Source organism: Carettochelys insculpta, chromosome 4, assembly GCF_033958435.1.
Source record: "Carettochelys insculpta isolate YL-2023 chromosome 4, ASM3395843v1, whole genome shotgun sequence".
In the NCBI taxonomy this organism is placed as follows: Eukaryota; Metazoa; Chordata; order Testudines; family Carettochelyidae; genus Carettochelys; species Carettochelys insculpta.
In genome coordinates this window covers 86,109,890-86,136,813 of record NC_134140.1, presented here as the reverse complement: position 1 = coordinate 86,136,813, position 26,924 = coordinate 86,109,890, and the positions used below count along the sequence as shown (strand labels likewise).

At 36.8% G+C, this 26,924-nt stretch overlaps 1 protein-coding gene across 7 annotated transcripts in view; it reads right to left on the bottom strand.

Annotated features, from left to right (window-relative positions):
• Nucleotides 1-26,924, bottom strand: part of TTC29 (tetratricopeptide repeat domain 29) — a 598,163-nt gene that overhangs the window by 138,138 nt on the left and 433,101 nt on the right. For all 7 annotated transcript variants that reach the window (XM_074993220.1, XM_074993221.1, XM_074993218.1 and 4 more), the window contains 3 exons: nucleotides 23,300-23,485; nucleotides 8,822-9,034; nucleotides 4,505-4,590 (listed from right to left, as the gene is read on the bottom strand). In XM_074993220.1, the coding sequence (XP_074849321.1) occupies nucleotides 4,505-4,590; nucleotides 8,822-9,034; nucleotides 23,300-23,485 (485 nt within the window). The remainder of the gene's footprint in view (nucleotides 1-4,504; nucleotides 4,591-8,821; nucleotides 9,035-23,299; nucleotides 23,486-26,924) is intronic.

Below are 26,924 nucleotides of genomic sequence, written 5' to 3'. Positions count from 1 at the left end.
AGAAACTAATTAACCTTTTCATGGCAAAATCCAGGTAGACTTTTATAATGCAGACATTTACCCTTTTTTACAAATATGACAAAAGTAGTTAAGACACATTTACAAACCGGTGCGGGACACAAAAATGCTTGACTCATTGTAAAGAGTCAAGACATTATGTAAAGACATTAAATGGAGTTAAGTCTCAATCTTGCCGAGACTTACAAATGTATTTAACTCTACATATTTGAATAGTCCCACTGAACTCAGGCCCTGTCTACACTACGGAGTTAGGTCAAGGTAAGGGAGCTTATGTTAACCTAACTCTAGCTACATCTACACTACAAGATAAATTTGAATTGATTAAAATCAATTTTATAATGCCCGTTTTTTACATTCAGTTCTGAGTATCCTCACTTCCCACAGGCTCCCAACAAATTCGACATAATCCTTCCATACCGAAATCATCAAACATTGACTGTTGCAGCAGTGCATTGTGGGAATATATCCCACAGCTCCTTCAGCCCCGCATTCTGAGCCAGGTACAGCAGTGCTGTCAGTTTCCAGGGTCCAGCAACCTGGGGGCCTGGGAAACTGACAGCGCAGCAGCCCCAGCCAGTTTCCTGGCTCCTGCTAGTACAGTAAACCCTCCATTTAATGGACTAATGGGGAAAAGGGCTGTCTGTTCTTCCCAATAGTTGATTAAATGTGAGAGTTTATTCCCCCTCCCCACAGGCTCCCCCACTCCCAGTCCCACCCTAATTTCCCCCAAAAAAACAACCTCTCCAAAAAACACCCAGAAACATTCCCCACCCCCAACCCTACCAAAAAAAAAAAAAAGTTTTCCAAAAAGTCCCAAACCCATGCCACCCACCAGCGCTGGTGGAAGAGCTGTTGGAGCCTGCTGGCTGGGGGCACCTGACTAGCACCCGTGGGGTGGATGCCTGCCCATAGGCTGTCCCCACACAGTTCAAGCTGCCCAGACACGGGGTGCCTGGCCCCATGCAGCTCAAACTGCCCAGCCATGGGGTGCCTGGCCCCATGCCACAGGAGTGCAGCAGCCCTGGTCAGTTTCCCAGCTCCCACTACTAGTGGGGAGCTGGGAGCCAGGTGCAGTTCACATAGCTTGTGGGATACATAGGGGGCACTTGTGGAGCCAAATAAACTGTATCCTAAGACACAGCACTTCCACACTGTCCTTTAATGAAACTTCTGAATTTGAGCTTGACACTATACCTGTCAGGTAGCTGCAATATTGTAATCTCGATATTAGTACTCCGAAGTCATGGTAATGGTATTTATAGTGAAGACAGTCATGTGGTAATATTGAGCTAACTGCCTTGCATTTCAATTTATCTCATAGTGCAGATGCAACCTCTGTAAGCTTCTACACTAAAATATTGTTTTTTCCTATGTAATTGTCCCACTACACCAGCTTAATATCTCCAGCTCAGCCAGAGGCTTAGCACCTATGTCAATGTAGTTAGATCAGTGCATTGCCACTATAAACACTACGGTACTGAACAGACTGTTGTTGCCCTTTAAAAGCCATCTCATAATGCCCCACATGAATAGTTAAATTGCTGAAAGCACTTCTGGTAACAATGCAGATCACTGACATGAGTGTAATACAGACAAACAAATGCAATTTAATCACTGCAGTGTCTGTACATTGAGGAAACATAGGTCAACTTGATTTTATAGTGTAGACTTGCCCTATAGTCTTTGCAAAACTGAAGTTAACACAGATCAAATAATTTATCAACAGTTAGTCAGGTTTTACATTATTTGCCTAGCAATAAAATTCTATTCACCAAAAACATTCAATTCTCTAGACAAAGAGATATATTTTGATATAACAGACTGTAGCTTAATAATTTCAACCTTTTAATTACTGTGTCAGCTAATGCGTATTTTGAACATATGCTTCTCCACTTTGTTGGAAGAGATAATGAAAGAGGAACAAGTTTATATGCATACTGTTGTGTGTGTGCATGTTGGGGAGGGAGTGACACACTAAACAGCAAAAGGAACCAAGTGTCAACAATTTGAGGAAAGGGTATCTGTAACAGCTGCTCCTTTTAGATTCCCCTAGAAGAAGACTGCCTGAGGTGGGCCACAGCACAAAAGGATAACAAAGATGAAAACTCTGATGCAAAGCAGGAAAATAACTGCTGAGACCCCTGAGTCTATACTCAAATAGTCCCAAGCTGAGTGGCAAGACCTCTTTAGCATGCTACAGAAGCTGGTGATGAACTACACATTACCATGAGGCAAACTGGCTTCTAGCAGTATTGTTTGTATGTTATGTGTAATGATCACCAGCAGTCCTCTGGGAACAGGATGAAATGATTTCATCTCTGTAAGCATCTGAGCTCCCCTTGGATACAAAGACCATTAAATTGAGAACAGAAGGGTAAATTCTAGGCAATGATATCTAATTGGAGAGTAAAAGAAAAATGGTGCTCAATGGCACTGAAACCATTGATATTTTACTGTTGTATATATTGATCATATTGGAGGATGAAAAGAATGCATGAAATAAAATACTATTTCTTCACTCATCCTTGTAATATAGTACTTTTTTAAAGTGACGACTAATACATTTTTCTAAACGCAAACCTCAGTTTATGTAGAGTTGATTCCACACTTTTATGCCACAGTTATTAAGCTCCAGTTGATATGTTTATTTTAATTAGCACATAAGTGATGAAAATATTAATAACCTACAACATAAACGAGGATACTTTTAGGAACTATTCATGGACCTATTTTATTATCCAGCCTAGTAAATTCCATTTACATTCTATACTGTAGTGAGAATGTTTCATTGTTAACAAAAAGGCAAATTTTATTTTCACCATCTGTTGTTTTTAATCTGTTGATAAAAACTATTTTAAAACACAAATTTATATGTGAAACCAAGCGTCTTAATGGAAAGAACAAAGGTTCTAGCATCCTCCAAAAAAGCAATTATTTAATTCTTGATCAAAAAGCCACAGTTTAGAAAATGAACTGACAATAGTTTAGTCCTCAGATAATCTTGGGCTATTTTCAACTATGGCTTTGGCCTCCGAATGGAATGAAGAGACTGCTTGACTTGTAGGCCAGGAGCTTCCCTTTGTCACAAATAGATCAAATATCCATGCAAAAATTTTTCAGCTCCAGTACCTGTCTTTATACAGGTGTCATTATGACAGGTGTCTGTGCTCTGAGACAACTGCCAAAACAGCAGGAGGAAGGAAGAAAAAAACTTGCAATGTTTGTGATCAAAAACTTGTGAACATGCAGAGAGATTTCAGCACAAGGAATTCTAGTCTAATTTATTAACATATAATGCTGGAAAAGCCAAAAGATCTCTCTCTTTTGCCACTGCAGCCATTAAATCTCACCCTATAAAGTGTTCTGGACCATAAACAGGTCCCTCAATTCAGCTTCTCAATCTAGAACCTCTGACTGTGAGGATTTATCAGTTTATTCACATTGATCACTGGCAGCATCAGGGATGGCTTCTCTGAATATCAGAAACCACATGTCTATATCAGGACAAACAGCACCCTCTTTTCCACAGTTCAGTCAATCAGTATGGAAGAAAATCCAGAAGCACTGAAGCACCATTAAAAAGATAAGTTTCTGGAACATATCAGTGCCTTATTTGAAGAGGGAAATCCACTATTTACATAAGCACACAGTAAACTAACTGATACTGAAGAATCATCACTCAACTCAATCAATTTTGAGTAAGTTAATAAAATAAATTAATGGAGAGCCCTCTCCATGAAACATGTCTGCAGCTAGAACACTGGATCCCTCCAAACAGAATTTTAGGCTTGGGCATGCACAGAGATGGCATTGGTTGTTTTGAAGAATGCGCTTTTGTTTGTCCATGGACAAGGACAAAATACATCCAGACTTACTACTGGACTTCCCAATGACATTGTTAGAGTTGATCATGGACTGCTGCCATATCCATAGATACAACATTATGCATACTGCTGCAGAAAGCATACTGGATTGTCACTGAACTTTCCTTTAAAATTGATCCAAGAGGCAGAACTGGACTACTGTACCCATCTTGTTCTTCCAGAGTTCTCACATTTATAACTCTACCACCCACCCCCACATTCGCCATCCACTGGAGGCTTCTGGGGGCAAAATATCAAATGAAGAACATGGCTTCAGATGTCAACAATACAACAATGATGCCATTTCTATACCTCCTTTCCATCACAGACAAATAGCATCCCCACCTCTGCTCTCCATATGTTTTGAAAAGTTCAACACCTTCATCCTTCTGGGTTTCACTTCATCCAGTTGCTGATGATATGGAGAGGAAAGTACATGTATCCAGGGAAAACATTCCCAGCAGATATTTTATACAGGCTATTGTAGTAAAATTATAAAATAAATATTAAATAGTAACAAAACTTTCCTAAATAAAATAGCAGACAATAAGCACCTTTATTTAAGATCACTTAATAGTTAAGTAAGTAAATACATGTAAATAAATGTTCAGTAAACTCACTGTTATTGCAGTCTGTTCCTCTCCAGCAGAATGATAGGCTAGTCCTAAGCAATAGGCAGCTTCTCCTTCCATCTTCCTATCACTTCCTAAAGCAGAAGACTTAGTTTATAATCACTCTCATAGTTCTAACCAAATTCATGACTACCAACTGCTCTTGGAAATACTGTAAACAACGTTTTACAAGCATGTTAAATTTCCTTATAGCTTGTCGTTTATCACTTTCCAAACATTTTCTCATGTTTATACAGAACATTTATACTCCATTAAAAAAGACAAAAACGTAGGAAGTGCAAATATCTTCATGTGACAGAGCACTCAGTTTGTCAGGTTATAAGGTTCTCTATTATGAATTCTTTCATAACACTTCCACTACTTCCCAAGAGAAAGTCATGAAACACCTTACATTTAAAAGTTCATTACAATACCACCATACAGTTATTTAGTTATACACAAATGGAAACTTGCTGCAACAGAAAGAAGTCAGTTAATTTTCCCAATTCTCCAGATAGGTTTCCTCACAGGCATAGCTGCTGTAACCTAACCTGGCTGGCAGTGGTACCAGAAAAGGCTACATAAGTGGTGGACAACTGAAATACAGTACATTCTGGATATGCCTTCTTTTTCCAAAGATTGGAGTGGGGGAGGTGAGGGGTGGAAAATGAGTTTGTTAAGGTAATCTGGGCCCACCATGAGCTTCCCAAGAGAATTCTCACTGCCCAAAAAGGGTTGCGTTCTTTAAATATTTTCCCAAATTTACCAAGAATTTGGAGATGTATACAAAAATGGATCAGTAAAGCAAACAAATGGGAATCAATGTTCAAAATATAAAACCTTCTTTCATCTCCTAGTACTACCTATTTGACACACCAAAAGCCAAAAGAAAATGAGCTTTGAAGTAAATCCTGAAGATCAACAACTTCACAAATCCTGCACCAGTATAAACATTTGCACATGAAAATTGAAAATTATTTACCTATAATGAATCTTTTTCCTAATACGTTGTTTCTACTCATGGAAGTTTGTGTTTAGGACCCAGTTGTCCAGAAATCTTTGAAAGTCATAACTGCTGAGCCCATAAAGACACCCCCTTATAGAATGGAACATACTTGGTAAAATTGTAAAAGCATACAGTCCTAAACCCTTCTGCTCTTCTTCCTAAGAGTCCACAGAGGTAGTGAAGGAGGATGATATATATGGCTCTCAAAAAGAAATACACTCAAACCCTCTCTTTTTGCTTCAGTAACTGTCTCTGCAGATCTGAATTTTGAAAGACTGCTTATCAATTTCTGGACGTGATTCATCAAACCATACAACCACAGGCTTAAGTCCAGTAGGATGGATTGAATAGTGAACAGAAATGGATTTAATCACGAGCTTAAACTTAATAATGTAAACGTAAATATTTTGCTCAATCAGGGTGTCTTTGAAGCAAAGAGAAGGCTTTTGAACAGGGACTAACAGACTGCCCTTCCAAAATGAGCATCTGATCAGGGATGGTGTCCTTAGCCTCTGCTTGACACCTGATGTGAATGAATGACAGGGAATGGATCACCTGATGGTTGCCTGTTCTGTTCATTTCATCTGGGGCACTGGCTACCATTGGAAGACAGGACACTGGGTTAGATGGACCTTTGATTGAACCCATTATGGCCGTTCTTATGCTCTTACGTTAAACAGCTACAGAATATTGATGAATAAAGGTGTGAACTACACCGCCCCCACAAGTTTCAAAGACACCTGGCTCAGGCAAGCTGTAGTAGTGGCCTACTAAATGCATGTAGTAAGAGCTATGAGGCCATCTGGCCAGGAATAATGTTTTTTTCAAATTGTTGGCAATTATGAAAAATTCAAAAGAAGCTGTTTTGGGTCATTCCAAACATTGTGTTCAAAGTTTTCATCAAACTGATACATTGAAAAATGTTTGCTTCGATTTTGAGCATTTTTAAAATGTCTAAATTAAACAAAATTAAAGGAAATTTCAAAATAAAGAGCTGCAGGGGTTTTAACTGGAAAAAATTAGTGAAATCAACATGAACTTGTACAATGGTTACGTTTTGCCAACTCTGCGTATTTTTCCATAAAAAAGTTTCAGTCAGATATTTTACGTAGCTCTATTTGTGATATCTGCCTGGAAGTCGCAGTGAGGAGCCAGATGCACTTTGATAATCTCTTAACAATTCTTTTGAATATGTAAACAAATAATAAGCAAGCATAAAGGATTCATTTTGTGGTAGAATATATGTAGCAGTTATGGTTTAAATGGTTTTGGAATTCACTCTATTGAGTCACATGCTCCCAGGAGTGGAGCTCTTAGGAAGCAACTCTCTAAAGGGAACTATTAGCTTGTGTTCTCAAAAAGTAGTAGGACAGATTACCTTGGGGCCAAACCCAAAGAAAGAAGAAACCATCAAATCAACATTCAAACAAATGTACTCAAGAAAGACATGTTCAAAAGGACCAGTATGGAATGAATGGAAACCTCAGACCCAGAATGTAGCAAATTTTTAAAAAATTGTTTTATCCTCAAAAAATTACAGCACAAAAGTGCAATATAGATTTTAAGCTGGTATTTTAAGTATTAAAATTTGCTTATAGTCTTAAAAAGTTGAACCATTAGATTTTTAGAAATAATATCACTAAAGAAAAAAAAGTATTCCACATTGTTTTAAATAATAAAAAGCACATTTAATGCTTAATTCTATTAATTTTATGCTGTTCTCTACGTTTCAGAGAACAAACTTTATTTCATTTCATTGGAGCAAAATTTATTTACAAGGCTAAACACATGCAGAATTTTTTGTCACTGGCTATAACTTGATTTAAGCAGTTTCACTTACTCCTTGGGGACTGTCTGACTGATCGGTATTTGTATATATTTTCTTAGAATTTAGATTAAAAATTCTTCTCTTCTAATAAATTTCAAATTGCTAGTGCATATTAATCATAACTGTTATACAAAATTTCCTTTTGAAGGTGCCACAAAGTCAGGATAGTAATATATTAACCTGCCCCCTCCTTAACTGCTCACTGAATGAACATGATTATATAATATATTCTGTTCTAATTCTGGGAAACACATAAAACATTTTTTCTTCAGAGGAAACACAACTGTTGCTGTTGGAATCTCATGGCATCTTCGAACAAATAAACACTATTCGGCTAACCCACGGAACAAAAAAACCTCTACATTCTTAAAATCAACTGTGATGGTTCACTCACCCTTTTCTGCTCCCTCTCATAGACAGCATAATAATGCCCCACGAATAATCAGATGTTTTATGATTGTTCAGCATCTGACAACATACATTCAAGTGTCACCCGAGTCTTTCCATATACTTCTGAATCCTGACTATGGATGGTCTAAGCACTAAGGCTTTTATGTTACCCATCATATACAGCATTTCCTGAATTTTAACTTTTAAAACTATTATCAGTATTTCAGATATACTAGAAAGACTGCAACAGAAAAATAAATAATTATAGAAACAAGACAATTTTATCACTCATGAGCCATGTCTACACGTGCCCCAAACTTCGAAATGGCCACGCAAATGGCCATTTCGAAGTTTACTAATGAAGCGCTGAAATGCATATTCAGCGCTTCATTAGCATGCGGGCAGCTGCAGCACTTCGAAATTGATGCGCCTCGCCGCCGCGCGGCTCGTCCCGACAGGGCTCCTTTTCGAAAGGACCCCGCCTACTTCGAAGTCCCCTTATTCTCATGAGCTCATAGGAATAAGGGGACTTCGAAGTAGGCGGGGCCCTTTCAAAAAGGAGCCCTGTCGGGATGAGCCGCGCGGCGGCGAGGCGCGTCAATTTCGAAGTGCTGCAGCCGCCCGCATGCTAATGAAGCGCTGAATATGCATTTCAGCGCTTCATTAGTAAACTTCGAAATGGCCATTTGCGTGGCCATTTCAAAGTTTGGGGCACGTGTAGACGTAGCCATGTAAACTAAAACAGGAGTGATCTGCCTGATAACGTTAACCAAGAAATGAAAAATCAACATTGGCTAACCTACAAAAATCTCAACTTCTGTAAATGACCTTACTTCTGATTATGGGTTCAATGTTTTACAACCATATACTCCCAGAAGACTGCATTTTGGAGATAAAGCTTTCAAGAAACTAATGGATTTCTTGCTGTCAGCAAGAAGGCACTTCTGTTTTACAGTGAGATTTGGAAGTATATTGATGGCATTTGTCTTTGAATTTCATAGGAAATAATCATTCAGACCCTTGACGATTTTTACCCTACTCCTGGGAAAATCGGAGCCCGCACATTGAAAAAAGGAATGTGAGAGTGTTATCTTCCACCCACCTTCTTTTGCCATTTCAAAAGCTTTTATTAGAGTTTTGATGGCCTGTTGGTGTTCTTTGTTTTCTAGCATTTTGTCTGCTAGTAATGTGTAAATTCTCCAGAGATGCTCGCAGGCCAGTGAGTTGTAAGTATGGCCTGTCTCATCCTTCCACATCCGCCCCAGTGTCAATTGATGGAATGCTTCATAATGCTCAGCAGCTTTCATGAACTGACCTGAAAAACACAACTCATTCATAAATATAAGCAGAATATTTAACAAAACATTCCAAACCATTTTGCATATTATCATTTTTTATAAGTCGACAGATACAAGAAGACATATTAACGACCCATAACAATCTACCTTCAGTTAAAAACATGAGTTTTTCTTGAAGAAACTTCACCACCTCTGTCACAATCTGGTGACTTGAACAGGGACAGTTCAAGTCAAAAGTCAACAGGATACCACACTGCTAAGTTCAGAGATTTGGAACTGGAGGGAGCACCTGTCCTTGGTTCTGGGATATATGGCTGTGAAGAAGCACTGGAGGCTCCGACTCAGAGTTGATTATAGTTTTTGGCACTTGGCTACTCTCTGGAACAGCTCATTTCACTCTTTGAAAACAACAAGAAGTCTTCAGATGCATGAAACGGGTCTTTGCCCACGAAAGCTTGTGCTCCAAAATATCTGTTAGTCTATAAGGTGCCACAAGACTTCTTGTTGTTCTTGAAGCTAGAGGCTAACACGGCTACCTCTCTGATTCATTTCACTCGTTTTTCTCACCAAAGTCCACGAACAAATGGCTTGGACTTTTGTAAGGACTTAAGTCTGTTCAGGTAATAATGCAAAGCCTGATTGCCACTCAATTTATTCATCCTAGTTTCATCAGACATACTATGGGGGAAAGGATTTACAGACATACAGTTTAGTTCTCATGAAATATAAAAAACACCTTAAGGTCAGGAAAGGGAGGCAAGACAGTCCACCATGGATGTGGATGTTGAATGGGTGCATATGTACTTTTTCCTCCTCAGTTCTGAGATCTTATTTCTTAGATGGATATATCCAGGTAAACTTCCACATTCACAAACCTTTCTATACCTTAAAGACTAACAGATTTATTTATTAGGTACTGAACTTTTGTGGGTAAGATCCACTTCCGATTTCTTCAGATTCAGATCTTACCCACTCACTACCTAATAAATTTGTTAGTCTTTAAAGTGCTACAGAACTGCTTGGTTTTTTGTTTGTTTGTTTTTGTTTTTTGTGAAGCTACAGACTAACCCTGCTACAGAGACTTTCTATACCCTATTTAGGCTGCATGGAACTATAAGATATGATGATTTGGGATGCATGGAGCTATCGGAATGGGTGGTTTTGTTCTCCCATGCACTCTCTAATTCTGAGCGTTCCTAAGACCAGAAATTGAAGAAATATATTCCATACTTTCCAATGGCCTTTAAACTGGACATAAAAGCTTGTCCAAGCACCCTTATTTTCAGAATTCATTGATAGGTCTTTAAAGAGCAAGCCATCTACATCAAGCACCAAAATACAGAGGCAAACTGTGATTTCTGGTATCATTCAGACAGAATTAGGTGAAAACGCATCTGATTGTGGTTCCAATACAGACAGACACACACGCAAAGAAGCCAAGGATGAACACACAAGTAACACAATCTGGTTACAGAAGAAAAGAAGTAAAGATACTAGACAGAAAACAAAAAGATATGTAAGTTTAGAAATAGTTTCAATTTCAAAACAAAGAGAAGGTAAAAGGTTTTGCATTAAAAGGCCTGCAATGTTTACTTGAGAATCATTTTCTTTGCAATACTCCCACAGTAGTAATCAACAGAAGCGTTCTATATGAAGTTCTCTTGGATTAAATGGGAAGTTACTGGCAGGACATTACATTTTTGGAATTGACGCAGAACTGCAAAATAACTGAAATCGCTCACAAAGCCTATGCATTCTCTGAAGCATTTCAGTACAGACAGTCAAAATTTTGGGGAGAATAAAATCTTCAGGGTGACAGAAAATCAACTTACTCTCTCTGCCTGGTTAGTTGGTTCATTTTGAGTTGGTGAATTTAGTTAGACTGGCACCTATATTTTAATTTTGTGTTGTATTTTTATTTTTGTTATTGTTTATTTGTTGCACAAATAGCAAAAGCACTTGAATAGGTGTTTTTGTAGTAATTCAAAAATAAATAAATAGGTTCAAATTCTGAAAAATATTAGGAGGAGGAAAGAAAGCTAGTTAAACAAAATCTCTGCATTAAATTTAGGATTTCTTTTTATACCAGTTTAATTACAGGAATGCCAAATGATTTGTACTATCATTTGAGGAAAGAGAGACAGACAGACAGACAGAAAAACAGGGATGGACAGGAGGAGGGATCTTCAAGAATATTGTCAAAAGGAAAGGATATCCCTTATATATTCACCTCAGAATCTCAATAAGAAAAATGATTGCTTCCAGACAACCCGTAGCCCACATTTTAAAAACTTTACATGGGAAATAATTTAATTTCCATGGTTATTGTTAACAAAATTAGCTGCATGTCTAATTTTCCCAAGCAATGTGCTCAGAAGTTATCCCCATGTGTCAAACTTGAATTTTGAGAAATGCTGATACTTTCTCTCATTTAATCAAATCAGTGTGAAGTACAAATATAGAGAGAGCAGTATTACAAAAATGCTATAATTTAATGGGGTCCCAGGACAAGGCATGAAAACTCTATCAGTAATCAATTCATCTTAATAATGGGAATAAAGTGGTACACCTACATATCTTTTACAGTAGAAAACCCATTCTAAACAATTATTGTCATATAAAGTATTATTCATCCACTAAATGTATTAAATATTATAAATCATTACCACTTTAATTCTAATAGATAAATACACACCAAAGTCTATGTTATAGCTTTTTGATGAAAGGAAAGAGAACCATCTGAATACAACTATTTGGAGTGTATGGATTTACCAAAAGCCCACCAAAAATAGAAACCATCCATTCATTTGAAGAACAAAGGTCCACATCATGTAAACTTAAAAGCATGGTAGACAAACATTTTATATTTCTAAATATTATCCAAATTTTCCTTTACAGCTTCCATTCCTATAAAACACTCCAAAAGCTTGTGTGTAGGTATATAATACCACAGCAGATATCTTAGATAAATATTAACCAAAGAAGACTGTATATGATCACTACCATTTTCCCCTTTTTAAGTAGAAAGATTGACTAGATATTAACACAAATGGGTTTAAATGTGAAGCTGCCATAAAAGCAGGCACATAAATGTAATTCTCCCAACCGCTATTTTGATGCACATTTTTGATTCCATGAATATTTTATGAAATGGCCAGACTAAAGCCATATAACATTCCTGCATTACTGATGCTTGCGCCCGTAAGCTACAAACATTAGCGGCATGATTGAGTGCATTAAAATGAACTCATTCAGCAGTGCATTGATTACTTGAAGGAGAAAAAAAAGGAAGAGTTACTCCCACTTAAGAAAACAGCACAGAAATCTGAAGTTTTCAATACAGAAATTAAAGAAAGAGAATTTGAAAAATGTGATATTTAATAAATAAATAAAAAGCATGAATCTGTCTAGAGATCTGAACGTACAGACATGACATTAATTAGGTGCGATGTTAATTAGGTCCAAAGATTGCTTTTCCAGTATTGTTCACGTAATTTAGTATGTCACAAAAAGATGCACTGACTGATCTGTCCTAGCCTCAGCATTATTGAGAGTACCTAATTATTTCTTTTTCTATCAGCTTGTACATGTACCAGAGAAAATAATGCAGCATAAACAACTATATGAAAAAATTGGCAGGTCTATAAAGCACATTTCTTCAACAATACTAGTAAATGAAAAAAGCATAATTAGTTCTAACTTGTAAGCATTTGTTAGGACTTTAGCAAAATATTACCCTTTAGTTTAAAACAGCAACCTAAAGAAACAATAAAGCTTTACATACATTATATTGTATTTTAATCTAAAACCAGTTGGCATCTTTTGTAATAAATTACATTGTACAATATACACACAAAATCTTCCAGAAGCAATATTTAACAGCAGCAAAAAAGATAAATGTTATTGCCACTTTTAAAAGATATTGACATCCGTTTCAATTTAACTGCGTGAACTACTGATATTACTTTTAGTTTCATGTATTCAATTATGATAATTATGGTAGCACTATTCCTGCTGCAACAGTTACGGATTTGTCACAGTTTCCAATATAAACCACTATTTATAACTCTTCAGTGGAGATTTGCTGGAAGATGAAATAACAGCATACAAAATGATAAAACAAGGGCCTAATTCAGCAAAGAGATAGGCTAGAGTGTAATCCTGAGGCAAAGTGGATTGTATTGAAGTCAGTGGGACTCCTTACAGGCTGCATAATCCCCAGAGTACAGAAAGAAAAAGGATTTCCTATGGTTAAAGGACATTAATTCTCAAGGGAGAACCCAAAGGCTTTGTAAGAGAAGCAGCAGCTGCCTGGAGGCCTGAAAGGTGGCTACAGAGGGAAGACTGGGCAGCAAACAGCCTGGAAGCTGGTATTGGAGGACTAAGGCTCCTACTAGCAGGGGAGCAGCAAAAACCATGGCTGAGGGATTCAGGGTAGCAGCCTGCAAGAAAAATGATGTGTAGGAGTTACAGGACTCTCATATCGCTATGCTGAAGTGTTGGTTTATGAACTATTGGTTTAGGTCTCCGTGTTGTAATATAAAGTAATTGTTCTAGTGGTATTTGCATCTTTTTATTTCTGACAGCCCTAGTAAAGGAAGCATCTAACTGTTACCAAAAATGTGCTTATGGGAATCTTGGCAACAATGATAAAGGCTGAGCTAAAAATTATTCAGCATAGTCAGGCCTCTCCTACTGGCCAACAGACCCATTGAGAAGGTATCCCCAGAAGCATTGTCTCCGTGGTCAATTACTATGAATAAACTCTACATCTAGAGAAGTTTATATACTACAGTGAGAACTGCAGTCTCAGCTGCAGTAGTCTGAAACTTTGTAAAACTTAGAAGCTCAAAACCTGTTTCTGAATAGGCAGCTTGGAATAAAGCTTTGTCTCAGGACTACTCATTAAGCAATAAATAATTAAAATACCCTGGAAAAGACAGGTAAAATACAAGCAGCCATGTCAGTAATAGACATGAAAGAGAAAAGAGGGAAAATGAATTTAAATAAAGCAATGAAATAATTCATATGAAGTTTTAATAAAGTTTCATTTGAGGTCTTGTTTAAAGATATATCAGGCTTTAGGGATGTAACCTAATTACATTTTTATTCTAACTTCTTTTCAAAGACCTTGGACTTTGAATCTTTAACACAGATCAAACATGGTTTAATTTACTTTTGACTATCAATACTTTAAAAAGATCTCTTCATTAGATCTTATAGTCTTACAAACATATGCATAGAGCAGAGATCAATGCTCAATGCAACAAAAATGCTGTTAATTAATAGAAAAAGTAAAGATTATATATCTTAATTCATTTGAATTATAGCAAGTTTTTAAAATATGTAATTCATTTTGCTTAAGTTAAAAAGGTCTCCAATAAATTACTTTCTAAAGTTCAATTTAATTTTTAGAATAAAAAATAACTAATGAAGTTTTTGAACTAATCTCAGGAACTCTGTCTTCAAGTAAAAGTTATACCCTAAATGCCCAAAGAGTCAAAAATAAGCCTATTGATGTGTAGGTGCTAAAACTTTTATGGAACATATATATTATGATTATTAGAGTTTGTACTAATGCATTACTGCCACTGACAAAGAGGTTTTTACTATAATATACGATAGGATTAAGGTGTCTCCTTCCTGTAAAAATTCTATTAAAATGAAGAGACTCTCCTTAATGTGAAAATCACATCCTTTCATCTTTTCTTGAGATTAGAAATATACATGACAAGCTTACTTTATTGTATTAAAGAAATATATGCATACAGGGAAGAACAATGTGATATGAGGTTTGTTTTTTTATAACAGTCCGTTGGGAGTATCTGCTAGAGCATATGATTCAAAACATTCACAGTGCCTGGTAGTATCTTTTCCTGTTACAAGAATAAAAATTAATAAGTTGTACTACATTTTTCTATTAATTCAATTTGCAATTTTCTCCTTCATGTTGTATGTTCAAGACTTACTCCCAGATTCTATTAGATTATATTAATTTGAATTGAAAATACAAAATCTCTAACATCAATTCAATCTGGTAACTGTCAGTTCTATATGAGTATCAACATATTATTTCTATGTAATAATATGATGTACTTTATGTGGAAACTACATCCTTCATTTGGATGGGGATAGACTCAATTATCTAATAAGCTTTTTCAATCCGTCTAGTCTTCAGATGTGTCAATCTGGATTTATAGGTGCTTCCCTCTGGCCATTGACTGGCAGGGAAAAGCAGTAGCATCTGAAGACCTTTTCCCCTACTGCACTGCTTCTTAAACCCCTATGCCACACTCTCCAGTCAAGTGCTTCCTTAGCTAGCTGACACATTAACTTTTCATGCAACTAGAACAATAAAACTGTGATTGTATACAATAATGCTCAAATAATAATTTAGAAACAGAAGACTTTTACGATTACATAACATCAGTGTTTGGCTGGGTTTCAAACTACGAGATCTGATGAGCAAAACTTAATTTGACAGGAAGGAAAATTCATTTCCTGCCCTTCAGATCCTCTGATGTAGACAGTGAACTTCAGATAACAGTCCCTGAGTGAACCTAAAGATAGGAATTAGTGCGATTTCTTGAATGACTCCCTAAGATAACTGTGGGATCTGACAGGGCCATCTCAAGAAGACGACGGCGTTTGGAAAGGCTTGAAATGGTCTTCAAATCTCACCTGCTATTAGTGCCCCCCTCTTTTTTACTCAACAGGTGGCTTGAACAAATGGACTTTAATTACTAATCATAAGAAGTCTCCTTTTCAGTTATAAATCGCTGAGTTATCTAACAAGTTGAACCTCTTTTCCCCGTTTTCCTTTCCAAATCTGCAAGCCAAAGTAATATGTGTTCTCGAAAGTCAATCCAACCCACTTTATTGTACACAAAGTTTTGAAAAAAAGACACTTTTGCATTCTAGTAAAGTGAAACTAAAACATGCCACCACATAGGCTACGTCTACACTATTGAGATCTTTTGAAAGAAGCCCCTCCATAAGATCTCTTCCGAAAGAGCTTCTTTCAAAAGAGTGCATCCAGACACAAAAAAGCAGATCAAAAGAGTTATCTGCTATTTCGAAAGAACAGGCCACTGATCAAAGATTCAGACCCCATCAGGAGTGCTTCTTCAAAAGAAGGGCCTGTAGAGCATCTACACATTTTCTTTCTAAAGAAGCTTTTGAAGGGAGACATTCTTCCTGAAATGGGAAAGGAAAAGCGATTTCTAAAGGAGTGCTACATTCTTTCAATTTACTGTCGAAAGAACACTTTTTGTGTGTAGACACTTCCTGGGATCTTTCAAAAGAGCCCCCTTCTTTTGAAAAAATCTTTCAAAAGGACTTGTTAATGTAGACGCAGCCATAAAGATGCACACCAAATAAGAGCCAATAGGACAACATGAAGAGTAAACTAGTATTCATAAGGAGGATTGCAGAATCTGGCCTTAAGCTGCTTTGCAGCAGCACCATCAATAGCTGGAATTCTCTGAATATTATATATTATTTGGATAGTGGTGGCACCCAGGAATTCCAGCCGTGGACCAGGACTGCACAGTGCTAAGTGCAAAAACAAAGAGAACACTGTTGTCACAACCTCTGGAACTGCCGCACCACATTAGCCTGGAACTATTAAAAGTATTATACCATGTTTCATTGACATTGAGGCTTGTTATAAAAAAAGCCTTATTGAACTTGCCATCTTCAAATCCTGTCCAGCATTTGGAAATCCCAGTTAGAAATAGAAATGGGAGGAGAGGACTATGTTCTGTGACAGAACTATAAACAAGTTTAAAAAAGGTTCAAGCATATACGGGGCTACCAGGTTCTCCGCCTGTCATGCTGCTGACGTGGGTTGACTGATTTTAATTAAAAATAATTAAAGGAGAAGCTGATATAAAGGACACATCACAAAAGAATGGGTGTATCTCCCTCCATCCCTCTCTCCCAGAGAGATGAAACTGGAATTGAAATGGGTGGTTATTACTGTTTGACTTAATTTGTTATGATTTTGAGTTTTGTTTTTGGAAATAAAAGCCAGCCCTAAAAATGGGATCTTTTTTCCAATCACACTAAGAAGCTGGAATTTTTGTTTCCTTCTCAACTGATAAGTTGCTGCATTCGCTGCTCTGCAAGTGAAATCCAGCACAAGAACTCAGCACAAAACAATTCCTTTGTTATTTTGTGCTCCCCCAATCTGTTAGTTTTATTTACCTGCTGTCTCTCATTGTACCTTTAAATTGTAAATTCTTCAGGGCAGTGCTCATCTTTTTGTAGAGTGCCTACCACATACTGATCACTAACTAAGGTTTCTAAGCATTGCTGCACTACAAATAAAAAAATAGGCCAAATTTGTAATATTTTCCTGGTGCTGGCCATTTGCTCACAGGGAAGGTTCACCCTGAATGAAATCTAGAATCCTGAAAGGGAAAAATAGTATATGATCACTGAACTAAAAATAATGCTTCATAATGTATATGAACAGGGACAACTATTGTGTGTAATTTTAACTTCAGTATTTCATTATTTTCAGTGCTTCACTTTGTAACATTAACACTCATCTAATGCATTTTTTATTTGAACACAAATTATTTCTGCCTGCAGGCACAGCAGTTGTGGCAACCCTGTTTAGCTATGTGCATATAACCTCAACTCAGATATTTAAGACAAATCTATGAACTTCTCTCAAAAATTTTCACAATATAACTATAAGGATAATTTTTATTAACAAAAAAGTAGCCATAAACAATTCCAACATCAAATAAATCATTTCTTAATGATGAATTAAAGGGAACATTTTAATGTGTTCCAGAACAATAAGAGATTAAAATCCATCTAGTAATAAGATACTTAAACACCAAAGACTCAGTGCAAAGCCCACAATCAATGGGAACCTTTCCACGGGCTTCACTAGGCCTTGTTTACCCATCTTATATGAGAACAGAAGAATGACTGGGTCAGACCTAAGGTGCATCTAGCCCAGTATCCTGTCTTCTAACAGTGGCCAATGCCAGATGTCCCAGAGGGAGTAAACAGAACAAGTAATCATCGAATGGCTGTAGCTCAAAGGTATAAAAGTCCTATATGTCTATGAAAAAAAAAACCAACAACCCACCATCCTGAGCCTAAATTCAGGTGTTCAAGGCCCAGTTCCATGGCAAGTTCGATCTAAGTTATGTGGCAGGGAACCTGCTTTCTCTGACACTCCAGTCCAGCAGGCTGGAGATTTAGTAGCAACATTTATAAATAAAACAATTAAGGTTTTAATTTAACTAAATATGAAAATGAATATAACAGCAAAAACATCTCTGTTATTAAATGTCATATCAAATTTAATTTATTTTATGGTCTGCCTCCATTTTTAGGGTGGAGCTTTCAAAAGTGCACAGAATTGGTCTAAAGTTGATTCCACTGAAGTCAACGGGAATTTTACCAGTGTCTTCTGTGGGGGCTAGGCAAATACTGAATGCTTTAAGAAGTCCCAGCCTAAGTTACTGCAGAACTTTGAAAGTCCATACCTTAATAGCAAGACTTTAGAAGTTGTCAGGGGGAAACTGGATAAAGAATATTTGGGACTTTGAGCATCTGGAAACGTGGGTTTATAATACAAGCATATTAGCAGGATGTGATATCTATCAGCTGTGAAATGCTTAACAGCTAAACAGCAGACATTGATATTGGCATAATTATATTTTTGATTATATACTGTACCACACCCTCCCTAGCTTTGCCTGTCTCCAGTCTTTTAGAAAGTAAAACTCTTCAGAGCAAGAACTCTGTCTCCCAACAGAACCTTTGGTTCTACCAGAATACAAATTAAAATAATTATTCAAAGTTAACCTCCCATTGAGATGAATGGGATAATTCACAAATCCCAGAGCTTCTGTTTCTCTTTGCTGGACACAGCTGTAAGCTGTAGCCAAGGATAATAAGTATTTGGTCTATTTAGGACACAGAAGAAATGTTGTAATGCAGGACTACAGGTCTTGGGCCTGTAAAATATTTACCATTGCCAAATTAGGCCATAGGCTTAGCATAATAAATGTGCTGAGCTTGTCTCTGTTTGTGAGATGCTGATGTTTTGAAAATAATTGCTGAGGCTGGATAATAATGTCTATGAGAAACCAGCAGATACCACAAGATGACTGATGGTATCTAGGGTGAAACAGTAGAGAGTTCTTAAAAAGTAGCCACCTTTAGCATGGTTACAAGGCGACATAAATGTTAACGAATTTAAGGTTACTAATAAGTTAGCCTATAAAAAACAGGAAAAAGTGAAAAGTAGTGGAATGTGGAAGCTGAAATAAGGAAAGGGGGCTAAAGCCTTCATAAATATGTACGACCCCCACTTGGTATCAGTGTCACACATTATGAAAGTTTTATTTCTTCATCTATGCCTGGGTCAAGGGGAGATTCCAGGATGACAACAGAGAGGATGAATACTAGCATTTTGGGTCTTTCTACAAAGCCTTGCTGCAAGTAATGAAAGGACATAAGAATGGCCATACTCAGTGGGAACAAAAGTCCATCAAGTCCAGTATCTTGTCTTCTGATGGAGGCCAACCAATGCCAGATGCCCAGAGGGAATGAACAGAATAGGCAATCACCAAAGTGATCCTTCGCCTGTCATCCATTTCCAGCTTCTGACAAACAGAGGCTAGGGACATCATTCCTACCCATCCTGGCTAATAGACACTGATGGACCTAGCCTCCATGAATTAATCTAGTTCTTATTTTTGAACCCTGTTAAAGCTCTGGTCTTCACAACATCCTCTAGTAAGGGGTCTCATATGCCTACAATGTGTTGTGTGAAGAAAAACTTCCTTTTGGTAGTTGTAAACCTGCTACCCATTAATTTTATTTGGTGACCCTTGGGTCCTATGTTATGGGAAAAAGTAAATAGCTTTTCCTTACTGGCTGTGTCTACAGTTGCATTCCTCTTTCGGAAGAGGCATGCAAATGAAGGAAACTGAAAATGCAAATGAGGTACAGATTTACATATCTGGCACTTCATTTGCATATTCATCTCTTGAAAGAGCTTCCCATAAAAAAGGGAAGAAGGGTTCTTTTGAACATGGGGTTTACTTTTGAAAGAGCCATGTCTACACTGCTTTTCTTCTTTTGAAAGAAAAATATGCAAATACAGTGCCAGAGATGTAAATCTGCACATCATTTGCATTTTTGATTTCCCTCATTTGCATGCCTCTTTTGAAAGAGGAATGCAGGTATAGACACAGCCATTCAGTTCTTCCACACCAGTCATGATTTTATAGACCTCTACCATATGCTCCCTTAGTCTCTTTTTTTCGAAGGTGAAAAGTCAGTTTTCCCTCATCTTTTTTTCATGCGACACCCATTGCAAACCCCTAATAATTTTCACTGCCCTTTTCTGAACCTTTTCCAATATCAATATAGCTTTATGGAGATGAAGCAACCACATCTGTGCACATTATTCAAGATGTGAGTGCTTACCATGGATTTATATAGAAGCAATAAGATATTCTCTTTCTTAGTCTCTATCCCTTTTTTAATGAATCCTAACATTGTTTGCTTTTTTGACTGCTGCTGCACACTGAGTGGATGTTGCAGAGAACTATCCACAATGCCTTCAAGACATCTCTCTTGAGTAGGTACAGCTAAATTAATTCCCATTATTTTGTATGTACAATTGGGATTATTTTTTCCAGTGTGCATTATTTTTATATTTATAAACATTAAATTTCATTTCTGTTTTTCACACAAGTTTTTATTTTCCTCACTCGGATTTAACTTCCACTTTTTAAACTATGCCTTTTTATCTCTCACTGCTTCTTTTACCTTGTTGTTAAGCCACAGTGCCACTTTTTTGGTATTCTTACTGTACTTTTTTACTTTGGAATATATATTTAAGCTTAGCTTCTATGATGGTGTTTTTTGAAAAGTTTCCATGCAGCTTGTGGGGTTTTTATCCTTGGCAATGTACTCTTTACTTTCTGTTTTTAATAACCTTTCTTTTTTTGTGTAATTCCTCTTTGTTAAATTAAATGGCACACTGTTGGGCTGCTGAGGTGTTTTCCCCACCACAGGAGTGTTACATTTTGTTACATTGTTGTTACTATTTCCAAGCGATGCAGTTATGCACTCCACTTAGGACTAAATTAAGAAATGCCTCTATCCTTGTGGGTCCCAGAATCAGCTGCTACAAGAAGTCATTTGGGTATCAAGGAATTTTACCTCTGCTCCCCATCCTGAGGTGATGTGTACCTTGTCAAGCTGGTGATAGTTGAAATCCCCCATTATTACTGACCTTTTTATTTTGATAGCTTCTCTAATCTCCCTTTAGCATTTCACAGTCACTGTCACTATCTTGGTCATTTTTGTTATTAGAGCATGGAATTACAATCCACAAAGATTGTATGGAACATTGTGGTTCTTTTAAGATTTTCACTTCATGTGAGTCTTTATTTTCCTTCACGTATATTGCCTCTGCCCCTCACCAGCACAACCTGTTCTGTTCTTCCAATATATTTTGTACCCTGGCAAATATTATACAGTCTGTGTCGGTCTCTTTCTCCTTTACCAGACTGCAATATGTATGTTGTTTTGCTGGTTAATTAAAGTAATTACTGGAGAAAAAGCACTATGTAGTCTCCTGTCTACATCAGTCTTTCTCCTCAGTTCCCACCCTTTCTTGACAAACAGTTTAAAAACTCTTCTTGAACTGCTATTGTCTATTCTTCATTCTTTTTCACTCTACAATATATATTGTTTATTCTAGTGGTGACTGTCTTGAAGGCAAGATTTAAGGGCAAGCTTTTCTATGTAGCGTTCCTGCTCCATACAAACCCAGATTTACTTTTAAAAAACAAGGAAATTCCTTTGAAAAAGCTAGGTTACAAGAGTACTGCAGTTGTAAAATTAAGCACTTTAAAGACAGCACATGGTATTAAAGCTGGTTACTGCACTGACTGAATTTTTGTGCATTTGTATTTTATAATCTTTGATTATTTGAGAATGTAGAGGTTACAGTGGATCACATATTGAATAACAGCCAATCGTATGATACTGTGGGATGCATTAACAGTAGTATCATACATACAACACAGGAGGTAGCTGTTCTATTCTATTTGGCTCTGGCAAGGCATTTGTAGTACTGCATCCCACTTTAGTCACCATAGTTTAAGAAAAATGTAACCAAATTGGAGAGAGTGCATATGAGAACAACAACAAATTAGAATAAGAATTAGATGGACCAAGTGAGGTTTCTTCAAGCACTATAGCTATTTTTTCTAGTTCCCAAGTAAGACAATTTAACATCACACATATCTCAAATATTTTATTTCAATGTAACTCTGAATGTTTTAACAAATTAACTTCTGCCATACCTGTGGCCTTTGCAACTTGTTTGTCTGCTAATATTGGAATGATTGAGTCTTACCAACAAACTTTTTTGTGGAAAGCAAATTTAAAAATTATGTACACAAGTAGTTCATAGAAATTATACAGACATGGATTCATGGTTGCTTCTTCATCAAAATAGAACACAGAAACAGTGCACTGTTTCTTACATGGTCAGTCATACTGAAGCAATATATCTAAAAATATGAATATCTGTGATAAAACCACAAGGTAAATATATGAGAAGATATGCAATGAATAATCAAGCAAATATTTTTGAAGAAATCAAACAGATAACCTACATTTTGCAAGTGGAAATGGAGGTTAAATATGAACCAATTACCTGTGGTGAAAAATCTGCTTATTGTTTCTCCTTACTAGCATTAAAGCAACATTTGTATAGTGAAACCTCCTCCATGCACAGACTCTGTCATACACACTCAAATCTTTCTACCATGAAAATGAAAACAATATTAAAAATGTGCCAGTGAGGACAATTGTTGCTTATATTAACACCTTTTCTTGCCGATATAACAGGTTCACCCTCTAAGACAACATTAATCAGAGAGAAGTTATTTGAATAACCAGCACGTGATGAAAGGATGTAACCTCCGAAGCAAGGAACATCTTTATTTATAAAGAAATGTTCATATGTCTTGTTTTCAGTTTGAAACAGAAGCTTCAGATTACAAATGGCATGTCAATGCACTGTAAAATTCTCTAATGATGAGCTGTTTGATTTGTAAAGTTGCTGATTTAAAAATGTAAATTATGACAACTTCACAAACAAAAGATATTTTAGCATGAAATAATATATTATGAGAACTGTGCAGAATAATCAGATAAAGACCAACAGAATGTGACTGAAAATGAGAATACTTTTTTATGTAATTAGATGAACTGTTACTTACCTTCTTCCTCATTGACAAGACCCATATTTGCATGTGCTTCAGCCTCTTTCTTCCCACCATCAATTTTGATCAGGGTAGCAGTGCTAAAACATTTTTCATAAAAATAATTCCGTAACCATTTGTCCTCAGGGATGTTGAAGCAGTAGGCCAAATGAAGTTGGTTATTGTACACCTCTTCATAATACTCTTAAAGTGTAAAAAAATTACAAGAGTCAAAACAATGGAATATTGTTAACTTTCAAGATGATAGGCCTGTTTGGTAAAATCAGATTCTTTTCATATAGTAGCAATGAATATATAACATACATATCAGTTAATGGGATGTTTACTGTGGCCAATTCATATTATACATATAGTTAATCTTTCTTAAATACCTGACTAAACAAATATAAACTAAGGAAAAGGGATAACTTTCAAGTGAAAGCACCACTGAAAAAGAACTGTGGCAGAAACATGAATAAATGAATACTGTATGATATTCTGTATACCAGATCAGAATGTATTTTATCAAAATATGTAAAATCAGTACCCGGTACAGAAATGCACTTGCTAGAAAGCATAATCCTGTGTCAGCACAATACACTGCTATACAGATGTTAGAGCTTGGAGCAGAACAATCCCTCTAATGGAGAAGTGAGTGCTTTATATGACTCTTAAACAATCTCCACTGATTCAAACTGCAAAAGCATGGTCAGGATTCAGAATAAGCCCAAGCCTGAAAAGCACCACTGTCTGTGTCTAAGGGTACACGTACCCTTAGACACTCAGGGCTGGCTCGTGCCAGCGGACTCAGGCTACGGATCTGGTTAAGTGCAGTGTAGAGATTATAAAGATCGCCCGATTTTGAAGGGTCTGAGAGCTCAGACTTCAGATGGAGCCTGGATGTCTATACTTCAGTTAAACAACCCTGATGACCAAGCCCTGCAAGCTAGAGTCAGCTGGTAGTAGCCTGCCATGGGTTTTTAATTGCAGCACAGAAATACCATTAGTTGCAGTCAAGGAGGTTAAGGGAAACAATAACACCTATTTGGAAAACAAATCAGTATCATATATATTTTTGATAATTTTCATATCTATTTTAAGCATTGCAAGTAAAAAGGAATAACGAAAAGGCTAATAGTTTTCATGTACATTTTTATTTCTATTTCCTTAGAAACTGTGTTACAAAATAACAGTGAAACTAAAACTCTACATCTTGCAGTAAGGATGGTGTGTAGAGGTGCTGCCCACAAAGCAGTTCTGGAAAGGAAATCCCCAAAACCCTTTGCTGCAGAGGAGTAAACAGTCTGCTCCTGATCTTTACCAACATCAGATTATTTCCTAGTGGCATGTTGAGGGGGACAAACATTTCCTTATCATGTAGAAACTGGGATACCACATCAAAACATTTTTTAAATTCTCTATTGAAGCCTTCATAACAGCTGATCTAACAGGGACCCTGAAGCCTTAATGCATTTTTTTCCTTCGGAGATTGGGGGACTGGGTGGATAAAAGAGTCAAACCTCTGTAAAGAACTAATACATGGATTGCAACGAATAACTTTCATGCCAGTCACTTCAGTCTTCTGCACAGAAAGTTATCAGGTATTATTCTGAAGAGTATTCTGTAAAAAATTTCTCTCCCCTTGCTTCAGTTCTAACCAGGAAAAGAGATTTTTCCCCCTGCAGTATCTCCTTTTCTGTATCTTTTATTTCAAAAGTAAAACTTGAATTACATGTTTTCTGACATGAAGTACTCCAAATAACTTGATGACAGATTTAAGTTCTTTATACCTCAAATTAATCTTGATGAGGTACTGCAGCACACATAATAAAAAGAAGACATTTTATTCTCTTCATGTGCACTATTCCCTGTTCTATCTTTTCCAAATACCGATACCCCCCATCTTTCTTCCCAACCTTGTCGTATTTAACTAGCACTTTGACTTCCTTTTCATTTTTGATCTGATTCAGTCAATTTGAGTAATCTGAGTTGATATTTTCCCTTCTTAACGTTTTCAAAAGCCACTCCGAACTCTCTTTTCTCCTGCTTTCCTGACCATTCTTCTTTCTTTCGACCAGGGTCACTGACAGTGGTAAAGCAAACAGGGAAGTTGCCCTGGGATTCTCAGCAACAGCTAGAGACCTGGGCTCTTTAAATCACCATTGGAGCCCCCCGAAGTACAACCCTGCAACTCCAGCGGTGCTGACGGGTTAACTGGGGGAGGCTAACCTCCAACCCCACCCCTTCTGCCAGAGGCCCCACTCCTTCCAGGGGGCCCAGAGAACACTCTCCTCAGCCCTGCTTTTGACAACTAAAACTACTTTCCTTGTTGCTAAACACGTGTGTGCCCTTGTTAATTCAACTCTTGCCTTCTCCATTCCTGCTTGTTTTCTTAGAGTTGTCTTAACTGTTCACAGTTCTCATATCCATTCTTACCTAACACATTTTCTATCCTTTTTAAGATTCTATATTCAGCTTCCATTAAAACACACAGATTTTTCTTTTGAAGACTCTGCTGTGGTTTCTTCAGAACAAAACAGTCTAGGACTCTGTATTATCTCTTCAGCACTAGTACTGTGCTGCTACTCTGTTTCATTCTTGTGACAGATTCACTTGCTTCATAGTTACCACAGACAAACTCCTTGGGCTCTTTGTTTTGTTATCATTCCCAATTGTTTTGTTTCCTCAATAAAAACACTACTCTTTTTTCTCCATAATGAGATGCAAATTCAGCTCCAGTATTCAGCATTTTCTTCCGAAATAAAGAACTATTAACCTTTACGTAATTATTATTTTAGTCATTTCAGCTGTAAATGATCTAGTTCTAATATTTTACTTAATTGGCAGGATAGATTAGAAAAAACTATGATGAAAAAGCAAACTAAAGGAACCACTATTTTTCTACCCAATGATTATACATTAAATGGTATAATGGTCTTACTGCAATCTTTTATGTAGGAGATAAGGAAGTATGTACTAAATTATGCAATGTTGCATTGTTGTTCCAAGACACAGATACTCAAATTTCACAATGCAAGAACTGATTTAATGCTTACTACTGGCAAAAGATCATTTTGACTAGATGAACAGTGAACAAAGTATGATGATCAGTGGTCAGCATAAATAGGAAAGGTAAATTTACTAACACTTCCTAGATGATAGGCATGCAAATGTCAACAGATAAAAACCATATCTACCTAGCAATCATAGAAATTTAGGGCTGCAAGAGAACTAAATGTCATCTAGGGCATCCCACTCTGCTGAGGCAGGATTTAGTCTATCTATACTATCTCTAAGGTCTTTTTCTAACCAGTTCCTAAAACCTCCAGTGACGGGAATTCCACAGCCTCCATTGGTAATCTATTGGTTAAAAAGTTTTTCCATTTTTTTTTGGTAGGTTAACCCATTACTTCTTATCCTGCTTTAGGTAGATATGGAAAACAATGGATTATCATCCTTTTCATAAAAAGTCCTTAACATATTTGAAGATTATCATCAGGGTCCCCCTAAGAAAGATATGGACAATTGGGAAAGTGTTCTGAGTACAGCAGCAAATACGATAAAGGGTTTAGAAAATCCCACCTATGAAAACGAGGCATGTTTAGTCTTAAGAAGACTGAGGAGGGACTTAATAGGTTTTACA